The sequence below is a fragment of the Azolla caroliniana genome, unplaced genomic scaffold (assembly GCF_043228905.1).
Source record: "Azolla caroliniana isolate FFs.n. ecotype wild unplaced genomic scaffold, voAzoCaro1.0.p SCAF_14, whole genome shotgun sequence".
NCBI lineage: Eukaryota > Viridiplantae > Streptophyta > Polypodiopsida > Salviniales > Salviniaceae > Azolla > Azolla caroliniana.
The window spans coordinates 20,079,220-20,100,698 of record NW_028230449.1 but is presented as its reverse complement, the minus strand read 5'-3'; the positions used below and the strand labels follow the sequence as shown (position 1 = coordinate 20,100,698).

General features: G+C 41.8%; 1 protein-coding gene across 1 annotated transcript; it reads right to left on the bottom strand.

Moving 5' to 3' along the window:
* Window positions 1-3,673: 3,673 nt before the first annotated feature.
* On the bottom strand, window positions 3,674-6,350 carry LOC147855820 (PHD finger protein ALFIN-LIKE 2-like). The gene is made up of 5 exons (XM_087330276.1): window positions 6,195-6,350; window positions 6,021-6,053; window positions 4,884-5,106; window positions 4,408-4,648; window positions 3,674-4,126 (listed from the first exon to the last, which is right to left on the bottom strand). Exons 1-5 carry the CDS (start codon window positions 6,283-6,285, stop codon window positions 3,875-3,877), a joined length of 840 nt encoding a protein of 279 aa, XP_087186402.1. The 5' UTR covers window positions 6,286-6,350; the 3' UTR covers window positions 3,674-3,874.
* Window positions 6,351-21,479: the final 15,129 nt, after the last annotated feature.

The window sequence follows — 21,479 nt, the reverse complement described above, 5'->3', positions numbered from 1 at the left end:
AAAGAGGAGCATGAATGACATGAGATACATAGAGAACAAACATGTGGGCTATTGAATGCAGGTGATGTATAAGATAAATAAGTGATGTTGCCCATATGGAAGTATGCAAGGACTATTTGATAAAGGGACTAAAGTTGTGTACTGAATGACATTTTAACTAATGGAGTATATTTTTTTTTGGAAAAAAAAGGGCTTTTAAGAAGAAAAATACATGCTCCCTATATATGTATAATGCATAGTTATGCAAAGCATGATTGTTATTTGGTCATTGAACGAGAATAGTTTTACTTAGAAAAAATATAGTGCATTATTGTGCAATATATAGGTTGCAATTTTGCCATCATGGATGTTGTGACTTAGCTAGCATTCATGCATGCCATTTGGTGATCAATTGCCTAGGTAATGTCTATCATTTAAAATATTATAATATAATGTTTTAAGTATTGTATATGATATATTATAAATTATTATATAATCTTTTGGGATGTCATGACACGTGCTTTCTTCATAAAGTGGGTTTTATAATTCTTTATGGGCATCAATGTCCTGAAACTTGTGCTTGGTTTATGATTCTTTAGGAGCACTTTTCGATAAACGCCATCTTCAAAGTTGGCAATGTAGTTGGTGAATTGTCGGTGTTTTGCACTATCACTCGTCTTTTCCAACAATTTTCCTCCACAATTGATTGGAGTGCCGAAACACCTATACTGTATACATTGACTTGTTTTGATGGTTTTCTCCATCGTGGAATCTCCCCACTCTTTTGAACATATACAAACCTCAATGTATATGCATGTCATTCACCACCTTTTCATCATCAACTTGCACATCGTAGATATAAGAGAATCACACAACAACTTGATATTGAGGTTTTGGTAATCAAATGAACATACCCCTTCATTGCATGACATTAAACTCTTGTTGGAGTTGAAGCTTGCATGTAGTTGTGTTGGTAGCAAACATCTTACATAGATTTCCCTCACATCCTTTGCCATCTTCTTATCTTGTATACAACCAAGCATGTGATTGCGCATGCATGGTATTTAGAACTATACTCAATTAGACCCTTGCAATCATCCACATACTCAACACTTCTTGAACTCAGCAAATCTATCAAGTTGTTATCAAGTTGTTGTCTTTGTAGCCCCAATCTCCATGTCCTAAGGGTTTTCTTTTTTCATTTTATACTTCCAAACTGTGAATTTGGTTCTATCAAGCTTCTCACTAAGATGAGAGCTTCCCATTTGCTTATTCATCTTGTTGGTGGTGATGTCTTCTATTAATTTCTTTTTATCGATCTTCACTCACGAAATGTGGTGCAACTCCTCCACATACAAATTATGTATCTGCACTACAATAACAATAATCATTGACCACAAGGACACGTATGAACTAGTTCTTCTTGATTGGCCCATCAATGAGAAACACACAAGCAATAGAGAAGTTATGTCAATGAATAAACCTAGCATTCTAATACCTTGTGAAACATTAGAGGATACATTTTTATGGAGGATCAATTATATATACATAGTGGAATAGATCAATGATAAGAACACTTCTGATGAAAGGCTAATCAACAATAATATACCATTCATACAAGACATGGCCTTGATCTATATAGAAGTCATCACAAGTAAACATAGAATTTAAGGTCAATCTAATAATCATGGGAGAGTGAAGAGGATATTAAAGATATTCACCTTATTCAATGCAAAGGCATCTTTCTTTTATAAAGTCAATGATAAATCCCAACAAATGTAAGTGGTTCAAGTTGTAAATTTAATCTCAACAAGTCAATGTTCGTAGAGTATAAATCTCCATGTTTAATATACGTTTGTTGTGCATTCTCAATCATGCGTTATCGATGGCTTTAACAAGTAGCATTGCAAGTAGGACACCTCATATGACCAAGGCCAAGAATGCCAACAATATTCTCAAAAGGGAAGCTTGGCAAGATAAACTACAAGTTGTCAATATTCACCATGTTCAATTCATATGAGCTCCCATACACCATGCTTGGACTCCAATGGCTATGATTGCTCCAAACGCAACGTAATTATTATTGATAAGCAAGAATGAAGATGCTTTGTAAACAATTTGCATGGGGAGAATGCATTTGTTATTGACAATTATTGAACTTAAAATGAGCTCGACAAATGGCTAAAAATTTATTGATCCAAAACCTTGAGAATAAATTGGTAGATGTTGGGTTGACAAAGTTTGGAATCAAGTTGGTCTAGAAACAGCTCTATGAATTGCCTCCAAAGTATCATGTGTGGGACACATTACAATTGAACCATTGTTGGGATGTATGGCTAAAGGAGTGAAAATGTGCAAATTTTCCTATGCTAAGAGAGTTAAGATTGTGGCATACATAGTCATCTCAACTTTCACATCCAAAATAGAAAATGTGGCCCCATAAAATGCATGTACAAACAAGAAATTTGTCCATGCATTTGAAAATGTCATAAAGTCAAATGTGCACATTCTAACAAATGCAAGATTAAATTGGATACCAACAAAATGAAATCCTTGTTCGTAGGATACAACCCAAAGTCTAAGGTCCATGGGCTCTATGATTCACCTAGCAAGAAAATGAGTCAAAATGTGCGATTCAATCAATGTCCACATACCTTAGATGGTAGATTCAAAACATTTGAAGGAAAACATCCCATGAACTATCAAAAGATGGAACAAGTCCAGGCGTTAGAATTCATACATGTTGACAAAGTTAAGGATCCATTGAGTGCTTAAGGAACTCTTATCTACCTCAAGATAGGATGTCACTCATTGATATTCATGACAAATTGAGACTGAGTTAGTTAATTGAAGATTAACAATAGGACCAAGAAAGTTGAGGAGAATAGAGAGCTCATTTTACAAAAGCATGTAGCAGATCAAATTGCTATCCTCGCGCACATGGTTGATGTACTTTCTGGGGGTAGCAATGAAGGATCCAAGGATTTTGAGCTACACAGTATTGTGGATGAACCAATTTTGGTACTGTGATTCCAATTGCACACTATAGATATTTCATTTCTTGGTAGGATCAGAAATGTTCTCTTGGATTGCTAATCAATTACTTTACAAGATCTAGATAAAGAGGTGGCTTTCCCAGTTTAAACAATATAAACTAATATCCATTTAGTAGGCACTAGATTATGCACTTTTAGAAGGTTTCCCAGAACAATTGATAAGATTTCATATGGAAATCACTACATAGTTCAATGTTTCCCATTCCAACAACTTGAAGAAAGGGTTTCCTCCAGATGATGACTATCCACTTGTCATCACCCTCATTAGGCGAGGACCGATCAATATAACTTGTCCTTGAGCTGATCCACCTACATGGAACTCCTTTAACTCAAACAGTGAATTGTCCTTAACTCCACTGCTTCCGCGATTTACTCTTCATTTGGTGTAAGTAAGAATCACAAAGAAGATAAAAAAGACGTTTAAACCAGACTTCTCTGTGCACAAAATAATCATACTGAAGGTAAAAAGGGCATGCAAAGTTGAAACCAGAACTGTTGCACTAAATACTATCATATTACCAGTGAAAACCCACAAAACCAACTGATATCACAAGTGCTTCTGATCTGAAGCTGCATGAAGCATATGTATTGTCCAAATAGAAATAAATTGAAATTCAAATATGAACACAAAAAGAGGGTGAAAATTAGAACATATACTTTTTTTTTAAGTTAAAAAAGAAAAACCATGTGGCTGAAATACCGAGGTTAGTTGGTTGTCCTAATACACACTACTAAGAAAACGATCCGACGCCGCAATCCGAGGCATGAACGCGCTAGAATCATATCATCAAAATAGTTAAAATATACTGTTTTTCTGTTTTGGTTTTTATTGGTGGTAATCAAGGGCGTGCCCGTTTGTTATTGGTGCATGGAGGACACTTGTATTGTTTGATGTGCTCGGCTCTTGCCGCAGTCATCTTCACACACTTCCCATGGTACCACTTTTGACAAAGATCACACGCAATCCAAAACTCTGATCCTGAGTAGAGCCCTCCACATATACCACAATATGTCTCATTATCTTCCTCTTCATCCTCTTCATTTTCATCTTCTTCTTTTGGTGGAGGCGGGGCTTGTTTCATAACTTTTTCCTACACAAATCCATCAAGCAAAGTGGTTTCTTATGATGACTTATAACACATTTCCTTGAAAGAATCCATGACCCAACATCATGTATATGAAGATATATAACACCATCCTTATAAGAATCCATGAACCAAAATCGTGTTTACTGCAAAATTAAAAACATAATCCAACACGAGGTCTTTTTCCCTATAAGAATCCATAAACCAATATCATGTATATGAAGAATTACAGTGCATTTTTTTTTTCAACACAACTATCTAAGTTTACATGGAAATTAATTTGATACCTTTTTCACACTTGACTTGGTTTTGCTTGACCCATTCGTAGTTACGATCTTATCTTTCATGCTAGACACATTTGTATTAATGATCTTCTCTTTCGTGCCAGAACCATTAATATTATTAATGGTCTTCTCTTTAGTACTAGACCCGTTAGTAGTATTGATGACCTTCTCTTTTGTAGACTTTCTTCCACTCACCACCTCATACACAGTTGGAAGCTCATTGATCAACCCAAATAAACGTTTTCTGCAATAGTATGAAGTCATCAATGTTCATAAGGATCTTGTATTAGTCAATTTCCTTGTTTCAATTTGCAGATTTAGATATATGTCTATCCACACAAGAGTATTAGGGGGTGAGCCTTTCAAATAAGTAAATCTCACATAACAGCCAAAATTTTGACTGAGTGTGTAGCTCAAGCATTACATAGCAGGTGTGTATATAAACAATGTCTTATCGAGAGCACACAAACTGCTCTTACCTTTCTAGTTTGTCAAAACGAGCGCAATAGTAGAATGCAACCGCATAGAGCCATGAATCACTGTGAACGGCAATCAGCGAGAGCCAATCACGATGCTCCATCCCATCACGTGCAAAATTGATGCCAAGGGCGGGTTCAGGGAGCTCTGGGGGCACTTCCTCTACAGGGAATGTCACCTCCCAATTCCCCTGAGGATACCCATAAAGGCACAAATTCTCTTTCTCTGTACAACATCAAAACCAAAGACCAAACTCTCACTTATTATTTGCATTAGCTTATATCTTACCAGCTACATTGTGTATGTAGCTTCTCTCTCTCTCTCTCTCTCTCTCTCTCTCTCTCTCTCTCGTACTCTGTGAATTTTTAGCTAAATAATGTATCAAATGATGGTTTTACCTCTGGTCTTATATGTATTGGTGCCCTGCTGTAGACACTATGAATACTACATTTCTTTTTCCATCAATCCTGTCTATCTCTCTTGATCCCTCTTCCTTATTTCTTTTCTCACATTCCTTACAGCAACTTTGCATTCAATGAAAAGCATTCAGGCTCATTTACATAACTTTATCTATGCATAGCTTCATCTTGTATTGAAATCTACCAGCATTGTCTCCAGAAACATGCATACAATTTACAAATTCTCTCTCTAGATCAATATTGTGCATTTGACTTGATCCTTTTTTACTAGTTTTTCATATGAAATTTAGGTAACAGTGCCTTCAATGAAATGCTTTCTTAATTCATTTATACCATTTCTTCCCAGGTAAATAGATGTATATCCTTTTATTATGTTCACTTACAGCAACATTACCTTCAATAACTGTACATAACTTGTATTAATGCAATTCATGATTGATACATTGGAGGAAAATATTGATTTGAAATGTGACTCATTACTTACAACCAATGTACATAGCTTATCTTAACCTCCCTCTGTATGCTTCTCCGTGTTCGGCAAATGCACATGCAAATGCATCATAGAAAACAGCCATTATAAACCTATGTGCTGAACATGTTAATCATACTTTGTAATATGTATGTGTATGTACACATATACATACATACATATATGCGAGTAGTATCATATATTCTTGTATAAATAATGGATAGAAAAAGTATAGGCTTTTGGCAGCAAACCTGGATCACACTGGTTGTAGAAATCAGTCACATCTGCAGAGAACAGCGAAATCGAAGAAAAGTTAGGTGCAAAATAAAAAATCCCTACACCCTAATCCTAAAATCCTAACCGTGAAGAAAAAAGGAAACGGGGCATAGAATCTAATCGAGAAGGATCTAAGATCATTGAGTCACCAGTTGTAAGAGCCGTAATGAGGGCGGCTCGACGACCTCTATAATCATCGAACACTTCTTCCACCGTGCTTGGCATAGAAGAAACCTCCATGGATTGATCAAACAGTACACAGCAAAATATTCGGCGGAGAAAAAACAAAACAAAGAAAGAAAGAAAGAAAGAAAGAAAGAAAGAAAGAAAGCGAGAACAGTGGAGAGAAGGAATTTTATATAGATAGGCTTTTCTCGGAACAGAGGAAGATTTGGGTTATGTGTTATGGGTTTTTTATGTCAGTGTTAGGGTTAGGGTTAGGTATTTGGGTTCAGGATCAATATTAGGGTTTAGGGCTTCTAGGTTACCGTTTGTTGGGTTAGGGACGAATTTAGAGTTTCTGGTCTTAGGAATGGATAAGAGTTAGCGGTAGAGGGGGGGGGGGGGGGAGGTCAGCGTTAGGGTTTTTTTTTGTTTCTCACTCGGGAGGAAGGATGGCTATGGAAGGAGAAAAAACAGAGGAATCGAATTAGAAGGACGAAAGGAACCCATTAAAGCGAAAGAACTCAAAAAAAGAAGGAAGGAAGAAAAGATTTCAGAGAAGGTGGGAGATGGAGATGGAGATGGGAGATCCAGTGATGGGTTTCTCTGTTTTCTTCTGAATCTATGTATGGATGTATCTTCAGAGACACACAGAGAGAGAGAGAGAGAGAGAGAGAGAGATTGGGGGGGGGGAGAGGGTTTCTTCTAGGGTCTAACTAAGTCTACTACTACATACTTGATTCTCTCTTAATGTATGTATGTATAGAGAGAAAGAAAGAGTTTTTTGCCTTTTATTTTTCTTCTGATCATAGTGATGATGATGATGATGCTGCCTCCTTTTTTCGGTTTGTAATTTATGTTCTCTATCTCCTTTTTTTTACATGCATCCCTTCTTCACTGATCTCTCTCTCTCTCTCTCTCTCTCTCTCTCTCTCTCTCTCTCTCTCTATGTGCTTGCCTCTTGTCTCTGCCTCTTTGGCCTTCCCAGCAAAGCCTTTCATTCATTCATTGCCTTCATCCGATCTTGACTCACTTCATTCATTCGCTTCGTGTCCGATCCCGACTCACGCACACAATCACTACATAGTTGTGTCGAACTAGCACTAGCATGCTTGTTCCGAGGATTCACTTCATCGTCCTCTTCAGATGAGGAGGATTCACCTGAATACTCTGTATACTCGTTCCAATGTCTCTCACTCTGCATGTATCCGTGTTTTTGTCTCCCCCCCCCCCCCATCTCGAATGCCGCATTGAGGATTTTGCTTCATCAGCTAAACTTGTATGCTCAAATATGTTTGCATTGGCGTGTTGGCTTGTTTCTACAAGAACACAATTTTAGAAGAACATTGGTATAGACTATAGTATTGCAAAAAAAAATGTTCAATGTGCTTGCTCGATGGGAACTTGAACTTGTGCAATTTTTGTTCGTTTCCGTGGAGAACAAATGATGAACGAGAGGACCTCTCTCTCAACGATCCAATAGACATATAAAAGCAAAGTTGTGTGTTCGATTAGAGGCAAGATATGAAATAAATGGTTTGTTGTATTGGATGGAGCACAATTGCTTCACAATGCATCAATAGATTCCTCTATGAGCAAGGCCTTGCAACGCCAATGTATCATGACATGGGAAAAATGAGGACGCTCACACTTCACACGTTATGCTATATACGTCGCACCTAACTACAAAACCATATTCTTCCTTGAGTGGGGTAATCACACACATCTATACTTGTTATAAGAGCCCATTCGTTTGTCCACTATCCAAACCATTGCTTCCATATGTCTTACTTCACATTTGCTTCGATGTGAGATAGGATGTTGGGGCACATGTGATGAGACTAGTCCATTATGCACTTTTTTCCCTAAACAAGTTTGGGAGTCTAAGTATCATACTAATACAATGCTTTGTCTTTGATTACATTCAACGATGCTTTAGATGCATCTTTGACCCAACCCAATCCTCGCACGAATTTCTCTCACAACCACAATGTGCAATCCCAATTGCAATGGAAAATGTGATACATTACATGTGCTTTAGGTGTATCAATTGAACATATGTTGCACATTCCTCTATCCACCATCTACACTATTTCTTCCACACAAGTTAGCTCACATTTGCTTAAATGTAAGACAGGGTGTTGGGGCACATATGAGAGACTCATCGACAATGCATATTATTCCTTGAAGAAGTTTGGGAGTTAGAGCATTACACTTTGATCTAATGCACTACATTCAACCACATTCAGGTTTGCTCTCCACATATTTTCAACTTGCTCCACTCTAACAAGGTAAACACACCAAGATGATGCAATATTAGTGGTGTTAGAGTGTTGGTTGTTTTACAAAACCAACTTTTCTTCATGGAAGAATTATATCTACAATGTTTTGAGCCAAAGGAGCTGGCAATGGAGATCGATTGACCAAAAGAGAGCCATTTGTATGAAAGATAAAGATTGGTCAAAACTAAATAAATTGGCCATGTTGATGAACCACTTGCAATAATGTTCAACAATTGAAGGGACAAAAGACATGCCTATATCTAGAGATGCAAGTCTTCATGCTCAAGTGCACATTGTCTAACTCGAGGGACAATTAACGAATATTAAGATTACGCAAAATTGATTTAAGTGTGCTTAACCACTTCTCCTAGCAAAGGATAAGAGACCAACATAAAATACCATCAACGCCCCAAAACATTGGATATTGCCATATATGAGATGCACTCTCCCCTATCAATCATGGAAATATGAGATGCACTCTTTGAGTTAGATGCAGATAATTTCCCTGGAATAATGGCCTAACTCCTCACTTCTTCACTAGCCTTTGGGATATTATTAAAGAAGACCTCCTCCAAACATATGGTAATATGCCGAAGGAATGCTACATCTCATTCCCAAACATTGTTGTAGAATACTTAACATACAATACATGTAAAATACATATGTTAAGTGCTCTAACTTTTTTTTCTAAATACTTAGAATACGTATTTTATAGATAAAATACGTTAAATACTTGAATACGTGTAGAATATTTGTAAAATACATTAAATACTTCTTAAAATTTTAAGTTTTTTTTCAAAAAATTAAAAAATTTTAAACTTTTTTGAAGTGATAAATGCTTGTTAAATACGTCAAATTCTTAGAATACGTGAACATTTGCAAAACAACCGTTCTAAAACGTAGAATACGTTAAATAGAATAGAATACGTGTAGAATACTTCAGAATATCTAAAACGTAGAATACACGCTTTTTAACAACTATGTTCCCAAAGGTGGCGGGAATGCCAACAACATAAGTAAGTAGCAGCCCATAACTTTTCTCAATATTGTCTACCATTTGCTAGCAAAAATCATGGCATGCCTTCAAACACGCCTTTTCAATCAACTCATTCACTCCTCCTAGATAGGCTTCGTTAAAAATCAGAACATCTTAAACAACCTCTTCTCATTCTGGGAAGTAATAGCCCTTGCGAAGCGTACCAACAATAAGGTGGTTGTGGTGCTTCTAGATTTCGAGAAAGCATACAACATGGTAGGTTGGGGTTTTCTAGAAAGAATGATGGGGAAACTTGGCTTCCAAGGGTCGTGGATTAAAGGCACGGTAGCCCTGCACAAAAATGTCAGCAATTGTGTATCAATAGCAAGTGAAAGGGGGCCCTTCCTCCAAATATCACGTTATGTGCGACGGGTGTGCGACAGGGATGCCCACATGCTCCATCCCTATTTCTATTATATACAGACGCACTATCTAGCTTCCGCAACCGGAGGCATGTAAACCTACGTGGTGTTCTTGTGTCACACTCTCACCAATGACTCCTAGATATAGAATTTGTGGAAGATACCACAATCTACATGCAAGGGGACATGGAGAATCTAAAGAAGCTAGAAAGTGGACTATCTTTGTTTTGCGAGAGATCAAACGCCATGATCAATTGGCATAAATCCTGTGCAATATGGCTCTATGATGAACCGCATCCAACTTGGTGCCCACATCCCAATTTCACATGGATAAACTAGGGAGTGAGCACCAAGTATTTGGGTTTCCAAATTGGCTTCAACACGCCTCCTGAGACAATGATTGCACCAGTTATTCACTCCATACAACAAAAGTTGATACATTCGAGCTCGAAAAAACTTTCACTGGCAAGACACATCATAGTGGTGAATCAGGTATTTCTTGCAACAACACGGTACAACCTACTATGTTTGACGATCTCCAAAGGAAGTATAAATAAGAGGCAGAGACGGGTACACAATTACATATCATCATGTAAGAAAAACTATGCAGCCTCAACCAAGGTGGCATGGCATGTTCTCACTTCACCCAAGTCGAGAGGAGGGATCGGTTTGATTGATTCCCTCTCATAGTCCAAAGCATTACTCGCCAAATTTGTGATGCAAGGACTCCAACCAAGGGATTATTGTTGGAAAGCGTTATTGAGACTACGCATCGCTTACTTTAAGCCGCGTACATGTGCTAATTGGGCCCCTCAGATGGGATGGATTCTAAACATGGGTCTCAAACCAAGATTCTCACGCCAATTGGAGGATAGATTCAGTGCATCCATGTAGAAGGTGTGGTGTGACATAAGAAGAGGGCTCACATGCGGTCAACCTAACTTTGAACTTGCCTAACTCAATCAATGCATCTTGTGAAACCCATGTATCTGAGATGAATTAGATAAACTAATTGGATCAAGTAAGGGGTTGTTGTGGGGAAGCATTGCAAAAGGTCCATCAAAGAGCATAGAATGTCGGAGGCGGCTCATGGCATTGCCATGACAGGATCAAACCAACCTACTGCATGGAATCAAGGGCGAATGGACTATGAGATTTGAAATTATGAACGCTCTACTACGTGGGGAAGTTACTAGTCCAAGGACGACAATGGAGAAGTGGATAGGCAATGAGGAGGGTTCCTTGATTCCAAGAGTCAAGGAAACACCCAATAGGATCCAATGCCACAAGTTGTGAGACAATGCGGAACCAACACTAGTGAACATGGCTATTCAAGTGCTCGCGTATACATGTAGTAAGTGGATTGTAGATCCTGTTGAAAAACAGTGCTCGGCCACAACCGAGGAATAGGATCAACTCCAAGAAAACGGGAAATACAAAGTGCACGAGGACAATAGAGAGAAAGGTACACTAGATATTTTACGTGGAAAACCCTAAATGGGAAAAACCACGGGAGTCCTCAAACTCCAACTATCACTATGAACAGGGATGTACAATGGTGAGGCTTCAAGGCAACAACCTTGAGCTCACTGTCTTCGCCACAGGCGGCGGTACTACACAGAGGCAACGACCTCTTCGTCTCTCTCTCTCTCTCTCTCTCGGCTGCTCTCACTTCGCTCCCTCTAAGTGGAAAACAGAAAATGAGCAGCAACATTTAAACTGTTTGCCCTAAGTCATATTTATACCCATATGACTTTCGGGCTATTTACAAATATAGCCTCGAGGGCCCTTGGCAAACATATTCACAAATATGTCCCCGCATCCGGATCTCTCTCCGGGTACATGCGTCATCCGGCTCCGTAACCGGGGTCTTCAGCATCCGGCTCCGTAGCCGGGTCTTCGTCATCCGGCTCCGTAACCGGGGTCTTCAGCATCCGGCTCCGTAGCCGGGTCTTCGTCATCCGGCTCCGTAACCGGTGTCTTCAGCATCCGGCTCCGTAGCCGGGTCTTCGTCATCATCCGGTTCCGTAACCGCAACCGGGCTTGCCGTCATTCATCTCCGGACATCCCATCCGGAGGGACCGTAAATCCCAACAAACTCCCCCTTCACTTCGGCATGGGATGTCTCTCCAATCCGATCCTCTTCCGGCATGCTTCCAGCTTGTCGGGTGTAAGTACCTTAGTCAGCATATCCGACCCGTTCTCGTCCGTGTGGATCTTCGTCAGCATGAACTCCTTGTCTTCTATCCTTTCCCGGATCCAGTGGTATCTACGCTGGATGTGCTTCGTCCGGGAGTGATAAGCCGCATTCTTCGCAAGGTGGATGGCACTCTGACTGTCGCAGTAGAGTCGATACTCCTCCTGCCGGATACCGAGCTCTTTAATGAAGTCCTTCATCCATATTATTTCCTTGCCGGCTTCAACAACCGCCATGTACTCCGCCTCCGTGGTTGACAACGCCACCGTCTTCTGCAGCCTCGACTGCCATGAAACAGCTCCCCCTGCATACGTCATCACATACCCTGATGTGGACCGGCTGGTATCTGCATCAGCCGACATATCCGAATCGGTGAAGCCGTCGAGTTCGGGCTTACCGGAGCCGAATCGGAGGCACACGTTTGCCGTGCCCTTCAGGTATCGGAGTATCCACTTGGCCGCGTTCCAATGCTCTTTGCCGGGGTTGCTCATGTACCGGCTCACCACTCCGACTGCGTATCCAATGTCCGGTCTTGTACACACCATTGCGTACATCAAGCTTCCGACGGCAGAGGCATATGGTACTTTCATCATGTCCTCCTTCTCAGCCTTTGTCTTGGGGCTTTGCTTGCTGGACAACTTGTAGTTTGCCGGGAGTGTTGACCCGACCGGTCTTGCTTCCGACATGTTGAACCGGTGAAGCACCTTTGTCACGTACTTCTCCTGTGACAGCCACAACTGCTTCTTCTTCCGGTCCCGGATGATGTGCATCCCTAGTATTTGCCTCGCCGGACCCAGGTCCTTCATTGAGAAGGTTCGGTGAAGTGCTTTCTTCAGCATCCGTATCTTGCCCTGGTCCCGTCCGACGATCAACATGTCGTCCACGTACAGGAGGAGTATTAGAGAGTCTCCCCCTTCGAACTTCTTCACAAACACGCAGTGATCGGACTGCGTTTTGTGGTACCCTTCGTTGGTCATGAAAGAGTCGAACTTCCGGTACCATTGCCGGGGAGCCTGCTTCAGTCCGTAAAGGCTCTTCTTCAACCGGCATACCAGGTGCTCCTTCCCTTTCTTCTCGAATCCTTCCGGTTGCTGCATGTAGATCTCTTCTTCGAGGTCACCATGAAGGAATGTCGTCTTCACGTCCATCTGTTCTACCTCGAGGTCCATGCTTGCCGCTATGCTCAGCACCGTCCGGATGGAGGTCATCTTCACTACCGGGGCAAATATCTCGTCGAAGTCGACGCCCTTCTTCTGCTGGAACCCCTTCACCACGATCCTGGCTTTGTATCTCGGGGGTTTTCCGGCATCTCCCGGTTTCAGCTTGAACACCCACTTGTTACGGAGTGCCCGTTTTCCTTTCGGCAACTCCACAAGTTCATATGTGTGGTTCTCATGCAGGGAATCCATCTCCTCCTGCATGGCACTTAACCACCTGCGGCTATGGGTGTCATGCTTTGCTTCTTCAAAGCTCTCTGGCTCCCCCTCGTCGGTTAGCAGCACGTGCTCTGGTTCCGGAAATCTCCGGGGGGCCCTTCTCTCTCTTAGAGGATATCTTCGTTCCGGAGCTTCGGTAACCGGCTCCTCCGTTTCCTCTTCATCCGAATCCATTTCGGGATCGTGGCCAGTTCCGGTATCAGTTTCATCTTCCTCGGCCGGTTCTGTTTCTTCACCGTCTTCGGCCGGGTCCTCGAGTGCTAACCGGTCCCTTGCCGGTCGGGACTGCTCCTCGTAGAGTTGATTCTCACCGGACGACTTGGAGCTCTTCATCTTCTTCTCCGACTCCCAGTCGGCGAGTGTCTTGTCCTCCATGAAGATGATATCGCGACTCCGGAATATCTTCTTGTCGACCGGGTCCCATACTCGGTAGCCGAACTCGTCATCGCCGTAACCGAGGAATATGCATGGCCGGGTCTTTGGGTCTAGCTTTCCTCTCCGGTCCTTTGCCACATGCACATATGCGAGACACCCGAACACCTTCAGGTGCCGGTAGGATACTTCCCTACCGGTCCACACTCTCTGCGGCGTGTCTCCGTCCAAAGGTACTGGGGGTGATCTGTTTATCACGTATGTCGCCGTCGACATTGCCTCAGCCCAAAACCCCTTGGGCAATTTCGCATGCGCCAGCATACTCCGGACCCTCTCCATTATGGTCCGGTTCATCCTCTCGGCCAGCCCGTTCAGTTCCGGCGTCTTCGGCACAGTAAACTCGAGCCGGATTCCCTTCGAGCGACAGTACTCCTCGAACTGCCCCCGGTATTCCCCTCCGTTATCCGCTCGTATCGCTTTCAGCTCCTTGCCGGATTCCCTTTCCACTCTCGCGTGGAGTTCTTTGAAGACGGACAATACTTGGTCCTTTGTCTTCAACGGTGCCGTCCACAGCTTCCGGCTGTGGTCATCAATGAATGTCACGAAGTACTGGGCTCCGCCATGTGACTTCGTTTCTACTTGACACACGTCAGTGTGCACCAGCTCCAATGGTGCGCTACGTCTCGTCGGTGGCCTTGAGTGAAAGGAGGTCCGGTTTTGCTTACCGGCCAGGCAGTCGGTGCACTTCTCCAGGTGCACATGCTTCACTGGAATAAGGTTGTCTTCTGCAAGCCTCTTCATCCCCTTCTCACTCATGTGGCACAGTCTCTTGTGCCACAGCTCACCGGCAGTGTCGGCTGCCACGTTCAGCTCCTCCGGACATAGCCGGGAATTCATCAGGTACAGTGTGTTGACCTTCCGGGCCCGAGCCACTATAAGGCTCCCTTTGCTGAACTTCATGACACCGTTCCGGATGCTACCCGTGTAGCCTTCATCATCTAGCCTCCCGGCCGAGATCAGGTTCAATCGGACCTCCGGAACGTGTCGAACATCCTTCAGCAGCATCTTGCATCCGGTTGATGTCATCAGCCACACGTCTCCTATGCCAGCAATCCGGCATGTGCCTTCATTTCCCATCCGGACACAGCCGTGCTCACCGGCTGTGTAGGATGAGAAGTATCTTCTCTCCGGGGTCAGGTGGAACGATGCTCCGGAATCGACCACCCAGGTCGTCTCATCGCCGGCAACGTTTAGTTCACCTTCTTCGGTGATGAGCATGATTTCTTCCTCACTTGCCGCGAGTGCCGTTGTTCCTTTCCGGTCCTGCCCTCGCCGATCCGGACCTCTCCGGTCCGTGGCTCCCCGGTATGCACCGTTTCTCTCCGGCGACTTCTTCGAATCGGTGTCGTCGGCTCCGTTGTCTTTTCGGTAATGCCGACAATTCTTCCGGAAGTGCCCCGGCTTCCCACAGTGGAAGCATGTGGGCCTTCCTCTTGACTGCGACCGGGTCCCCGACTTCTCCCGTCTTTGAGGACTCCGGTTCCATTGTCTTCCCCGATCCGATTCGGTAAGCAGCGCCTTCGAGTCGGAGGCCGGTTCTTTATCTCTCCGACGCGCTTCTTCGTTCAAAATACTTGTCTTTACCGTTTGTAGGGACAAGTTATCTTCCGTGCAGGAGGTGCTGAGAGTCACCACCAGGTTCTCCCAGCTTTCCGGCAACGTACACATCAGAATGATGGCTTGCATTGCATCCTCCAGCGGGAACTTGATCGCCGCAAGCTGGTTCACGAATCCCATGAACGTGCTCACGTGTTCCACCATATTCTCGCCGTCCCGGTACTTGAGGTTCACTATCTTCCTCATCAGGGAGGTCCGGTTCAACGCATTCTTCCTCTCATAGAGGCCCGACAGCTTCTTCCACATCTCATAGGCGTTCGTATCGTTCGCCACATGTTGCAGGACACTTACATCGACATATTGCCGGATCGTCGCTACGGCTTTCCGGTTCAGGAGCTTCCACTCCGACTCTATTTCCCCCTTGGGTATCTCGGCATTGTCGATCGGTTCGTACAGGTCTCGGACGATGAGAAGGTCCTCCATCTTTATCTTCCAGTCGGCGTAGTTCTGTGAGTTCAACACCATCATGCCCGGAGGCCCACTACCGCCGCCTTCCATTTTCTGTGTTAACCTCGCTCTGATACCAGTTTGTTGAAAAACAATGCTCGGCCACAACCGAGGAATAGGATCAACTCCAAGAAAACGGGAAATACAAAGTGCACGAGGACAATAGAGAGAAAGGTACACTAGATATTTTACGTGGAAAACCCTAAATGGGAAAAACCACGGGAGTCCTCAAACTCCAACTATCACTATGAACAGGGATGTACAATGGTGAGGCTTCAAGGCAACAACCTTGAGCTCACTGTCTTCGCCACAGGCGGCGGTACTACACAGAGGCAACGACCTCTTCGTCTCTCTCTCTCTCTCTCTCTCGACTGCTCTCACTTCGCTCCCTCTAAGTGGAAAACAGAAAATGAGCAGCAACATTTAAATTGTTTGCCCTAAGTCATATTTATACCCATATGACTTTCGGGCTATTTACAAATATAGCCTCGAGGGCCCTTGGCAAACATATTCACAAATATGTCCCCACATCCGGATCTCTCTCCGGGTACATGCGTCATCCGGCTCCGTAACCGGGGTCTTCAGCATCCGGCTCCGTAGCCGGGTCTTCGTCATCCGGCTCCGTAACCGGTGTCTTCAGCATCCGGCTCCGTAGCCGGGTCTTCGTCATCATCCGGTTCCGTAACCGCAACCGGGCTTGCCGTCATTCATCTCCGGACATCCCATCCGGAGGGACCGTAAATCCCAACAGATCCCAACCCAGTCAAAGTACAACTAAAATGACACATATGTGTTCATGAAAACACATGGCTACATAAGGTCAGATGGAACCCTTTGCAATGGACATGGCACGATCCATATGGGGGACAAGGAAGCAAAGTCATCCCCTTCTTCCAATTCACAACTAGATCGGGTTACCACATCTTAGCTGCTCAAATTGACAGAGAACCGGCTATTGCGAGGATATGACACACATATCATGTTCCCCATATTATGACTATTGCCAAGTTTTGAGAGCAATTATGGAAACAACAACAAGCTAAGCGAATTACCACGTTTCAATGGCTATTAATACATAGGTCACTATCGGTCGAAGCATGGTAGCACGAGATCCTTTGCTCTCCTAATTATGTCGTGTGCCCTAATGAAATAGAATCAATATGACACGCTCTATGGGACATCCTAGAGACTCATTGAATATGGAGGGGCTTGGTCGAATATTGCAATTCTACAAGGTGCAAGGCACATTCAAGTGGGGGAATGTATGTTGGTTATCATGGCATGCTCCAATTGACATATACCGAACATCAAGAGCAGGGGATGATGTTGGTGATAAAGGCACATGAGATCTCCACTGCCATCAATGTTCACTCAACGCCCATCAATTCTAAAGATCAAGTCGTGCCAGAATTGATCAACCCAGTAACACTATGGACTATATGGAAACAAGTTGTAGTCAGGTCTTCTCTTATCAAACCATGCACCAGATGATGTTATTGCAAGAGATATGGAGTGACGTTGTAGCCATGCTAAAGCGCCAATACGATGGCATCATGGGTGGATCCGACGGAGCTGAAAGACAACAATTAACCTTCATCTAACAATGGTCGTCCTCTTCCTTTCTTGAGTTAGTGGGCATCCACATAAGATGGAACTATCGAGTCCCTTCTGTTGTTTGTATATAGCATTCACAACTTTAAAATTTTATAACTAATACAAGGAGTTTTGTTTTTTGTGAAAAAGAAAAGAATGTTGTTTGGTGAATGAGGCTTAGAAGATAAATCCTCTTTAATTACTAGAACTTCAATGGTTATTGTGTAGTCATTAGAATTGATAAGTTCTTTTTGCCAACTAACATGAAAAACAAAATACTTGTCAATACCCTTTTGAAGTTTGAGACGATAAGCAGAAGGACTAATATGCTTTATGAAAGGTCCATAACAACATAGGGAAATTTTAGAACAATTGCCTTTAGAAAATGATTTGGAATTTGGAGGTGGGTGTAATAACACCTTTTTACGAGGGGTAAGAACATGAGGATAACTATTATGATAAGCATAAAAATGTGCTCTATCTTGAGAAATCTTAATATTACTTTGGAAGACCAAGGACAATCTGTCCACACAACAATGGTCCTAGTACAACCACACTATTACTCCTTGCCATGTGGATTGAATCAATATGCTTGATAAGATGGACAAATCTAAGGTGAGTGAGTACTTTGCCCAACAACAAGATTTCATCCCCTTGTCAAATTGATGTTCTAAGTTTGTATCCAATTTTGCCAACCTCTTAACACATGGGAGTTGCATCTCTAAGCAAGTTCAATTTATTTGATGGAACTCACCAAGGCCATGACAAGCTTGAACTATATATGTAAGTTTCAAATTGCATCTACCCCATCGAGCTTGAAGACATCAATTTTGGCTTGACAAAGGAGTCCCAACTCATTCAAATCACCAAAAGGGTCACTTGACATACAATTTTGACAAAAAATCGACAACCACTTGGACATCTTTACATGATCCTATGAAGATATTCAGATTTTGAAATCATAGTTGGACCAACATAAGCTCCATCTTAAGACTGATGCAAGCTCCATCAAAAATCAGAGATACCAACTAAATCTCGATTATATCGCTTGAGTCAAATCTCAAATCATTCAGTTCCTTTGACTCATCGAGAACAACCATTTTCTTAGCCCAATTATGGTGTTGCTAAATGAGAACATAATTATTGGGTTCGCATGGACCACCAAAAGCTAAATGTAGCCATAATCACCAACCCATTTATCTTTGCTTAACCAACTCCATCCTTGATACAATTGCTAAACACAACATAAAATTTTCACAACCACTTCAACAATCAATGAAGGATTAGGAGAAAACTACCTCTTTTACATCCCTAGCTATCCCCATTAATTGCATCTATTTTTAACCAATTAGACAAGCATTAATTATTTTATTTTATTTGGTTATTTAATTATTGTTTTTCCACAAATAACATTCTTTTCCCATGATTTTTCTTCTTTTGTTCTATTTTATTTTAAATCTTGTTAAGTGTACTACATACTTGAAAACATTGAAGGAACTTTGTTTATTTAATTATTATTTATCATGAATCACATTTTTATTTTTTAAATATTTTTCCTAAATTTTTTCTTTTTGTTCTATTTTATTTTAGACCTTGTCAAGCGCCCTAAGTAGTCGATAATATCGAAGGAATTTAAGGATCCTTCACATATTCCTTGCCAAGCTCAATTTCTGATGCCCCTAACTCTTAAAGATAGTTTGCCTTGAAAAACATCCTCAACCCTAACTTTGATTCAACAATCCACCATAACATCAATTCCGCTCTTGCCCTAAACCCTAACTCGATAAGCTTGAGCATTATATACCATAACAAAAATAAAGGCTATGTCAAAAGGCAATTTTGGATCAACATCCTAGCATTCTAGGACTAAGCTTGACCTAAACCCTAGGACATATACCACATTAGCACAACTGGTAGATCCACTACTATGACATCAATGTTAGGAAGTCTAGAACAAAACTTTTGATTCCCTCAATATGAACATGCAAAAAAATTCTAGAGATACTAGTAATTGCAAAAAATGGAATGATGGAAACCCAATTTCAAAAAAGCTACCAACCCACCCTCATGGTGCATCGATTTTCCATAACCCTCTAAGACCCGCCCACATTAGTATGCACTAATTCTAGGTTCATGATGATGGATTCCCCAGATACATTTTGGACACTCTTCATCTACTTTTTGACAATATAGGGTTTGAAAACTAAATGGTAGAGTATGCCAAAGCGGGTAAAGAATTGAAGGTTGATAAGACCTTCACTCTCTTTTTTATATATGTCGTAAATTTCCATGCCACATTTCAACAATAATTGATCAATCACCATAAATATATATTACTTATGGGATGCATCAAGATGGTGTAATGACACAAACTTGTTGCGTCGTGTAACCACAAGATTCCCTTTTTGAATCTTGAAGGACTAATCTACTACATGCCCATTTTAGATATCAACCGAATATCTCACATTTTGCGATACACTCTAGAAATACACCAACAAAATACAAACTCAAGACAAACTAAGAGATGGGTAATGTATTGTAAAGGGGTATAAAGGTAATATCCATAAACCATTATACCCCTTATATGTGAAATTGACATAGTTGTAATTATCTTAAATGTCATGGGACTATGAAAGTGAAAGTACAAACCTTATAGAGGGACTCTTTCTTATTTGACTCCCTATCATGGAGAAATTAAGTGTGTGGTCTTCAAGAAATACCTTTTGACACTTAGGTAACACAAGTGCTTCTCTATGGCGTGGAAGTATGTGGTGGTAGCATCCCTTAGTCCCCTTTGAAAGAGTTCGAAAATGTTCAAAAGCATTTTCTTACAAAGTTTCTGTAGTCAAGAAACAAATATCATATGCCCTGTTTCTTCAGACAGGATCACTTTCGATTGACATCATGGCCATTGAAAGGGTTGTTGAATACATGCTTAAGATTTTAAAAAGTACCTCACATCGACTTCATAGAATCACATGGGAAGCAAGCAAAAAGATCCAAAAGTCACATAAAAGCAAAAGACCGTGTTCCGGTTAGCTGCAAGATATGGAAAAATGGTTTGGAAAATGGGATGCAACATGCCTCATGATTCATCACTAGATTCAATTGTAAATAGGCATTTTTGTAACGTGAATGTATCATGACATGGGAGAAATGTGGAGGCTCACACTTCACACATTATATTATAATGGCACACCTAACTACAAACCATATTCTTCACCGAACGGGGAAATCACACACATTGATACTTGTTATAAGAGCCCATTCTATTCTTGGCCATCTAAACCATTGCATTCATGCGACTTAGCTCACACTCACTACTATGTGAGATGGGGTGTTGGGATACAAGTGATGAGAGTAGTCGACTATGCACACTTTGTCGAAAACAAGTTCGGGCGTCTAATTATCATACTTTGAGACAATGCTTTGCCTTTGATCACATTTGACTATGCTTTCCATGCATCTTCGACCAAACCTAATCCTTACATGAATTTCTCTCACAACCATAGTGTGCACTCTTGATTGCAAGATTCCTTAGTAAAGTTCTTGAGCATTGAGAGTTAGTACTCATGTTCACATGTATTACGTGAAAACGTAACTTTTTTGTCTCATAGGTCATATTTGATCTTCGAAGACAATAGTACAAACTCTCGGCCTCTCCCTTGCTGAAGCAAAAAACCAAAGAACAACCAAACGCCCTCGGATGCCGAGCTTCAAAGCAACTTGACGTGGTGTAGAAGCAATTCATAAGATAAGGAAATGTTAGTTACACCGCCTAGAACCTATGGTTGGGGTACCACTGACCACACCCACATCAAAACCCTTTGACCTCCTGCTTCGTTTCACGAAATTTGGATGGAAATGAAA

Coding starts and splice junctions, on each gene's coding strand:
- LOC147855820 (XM_087330276.1), bottom strand. CDS start 6,285: ATGGAGGTTTCTTCTATGCCAAGCACGGTGGAAGAAGTGTTCGATGAT. Junction 6,054..6,194: donor CATTACGGCTCTTACAACTG/GTGACTCAATGA, acceptor TGTTCTCTGCAG/ATGTGACTGATTTCTACAAC. Junction 5,107..6,020: donor CTACAACCAGTGTGATCCAG/GTTTGCTGCCAA, acceptor GATGTTGTACAG/AGAAAGAGAATTTGTGCCTT.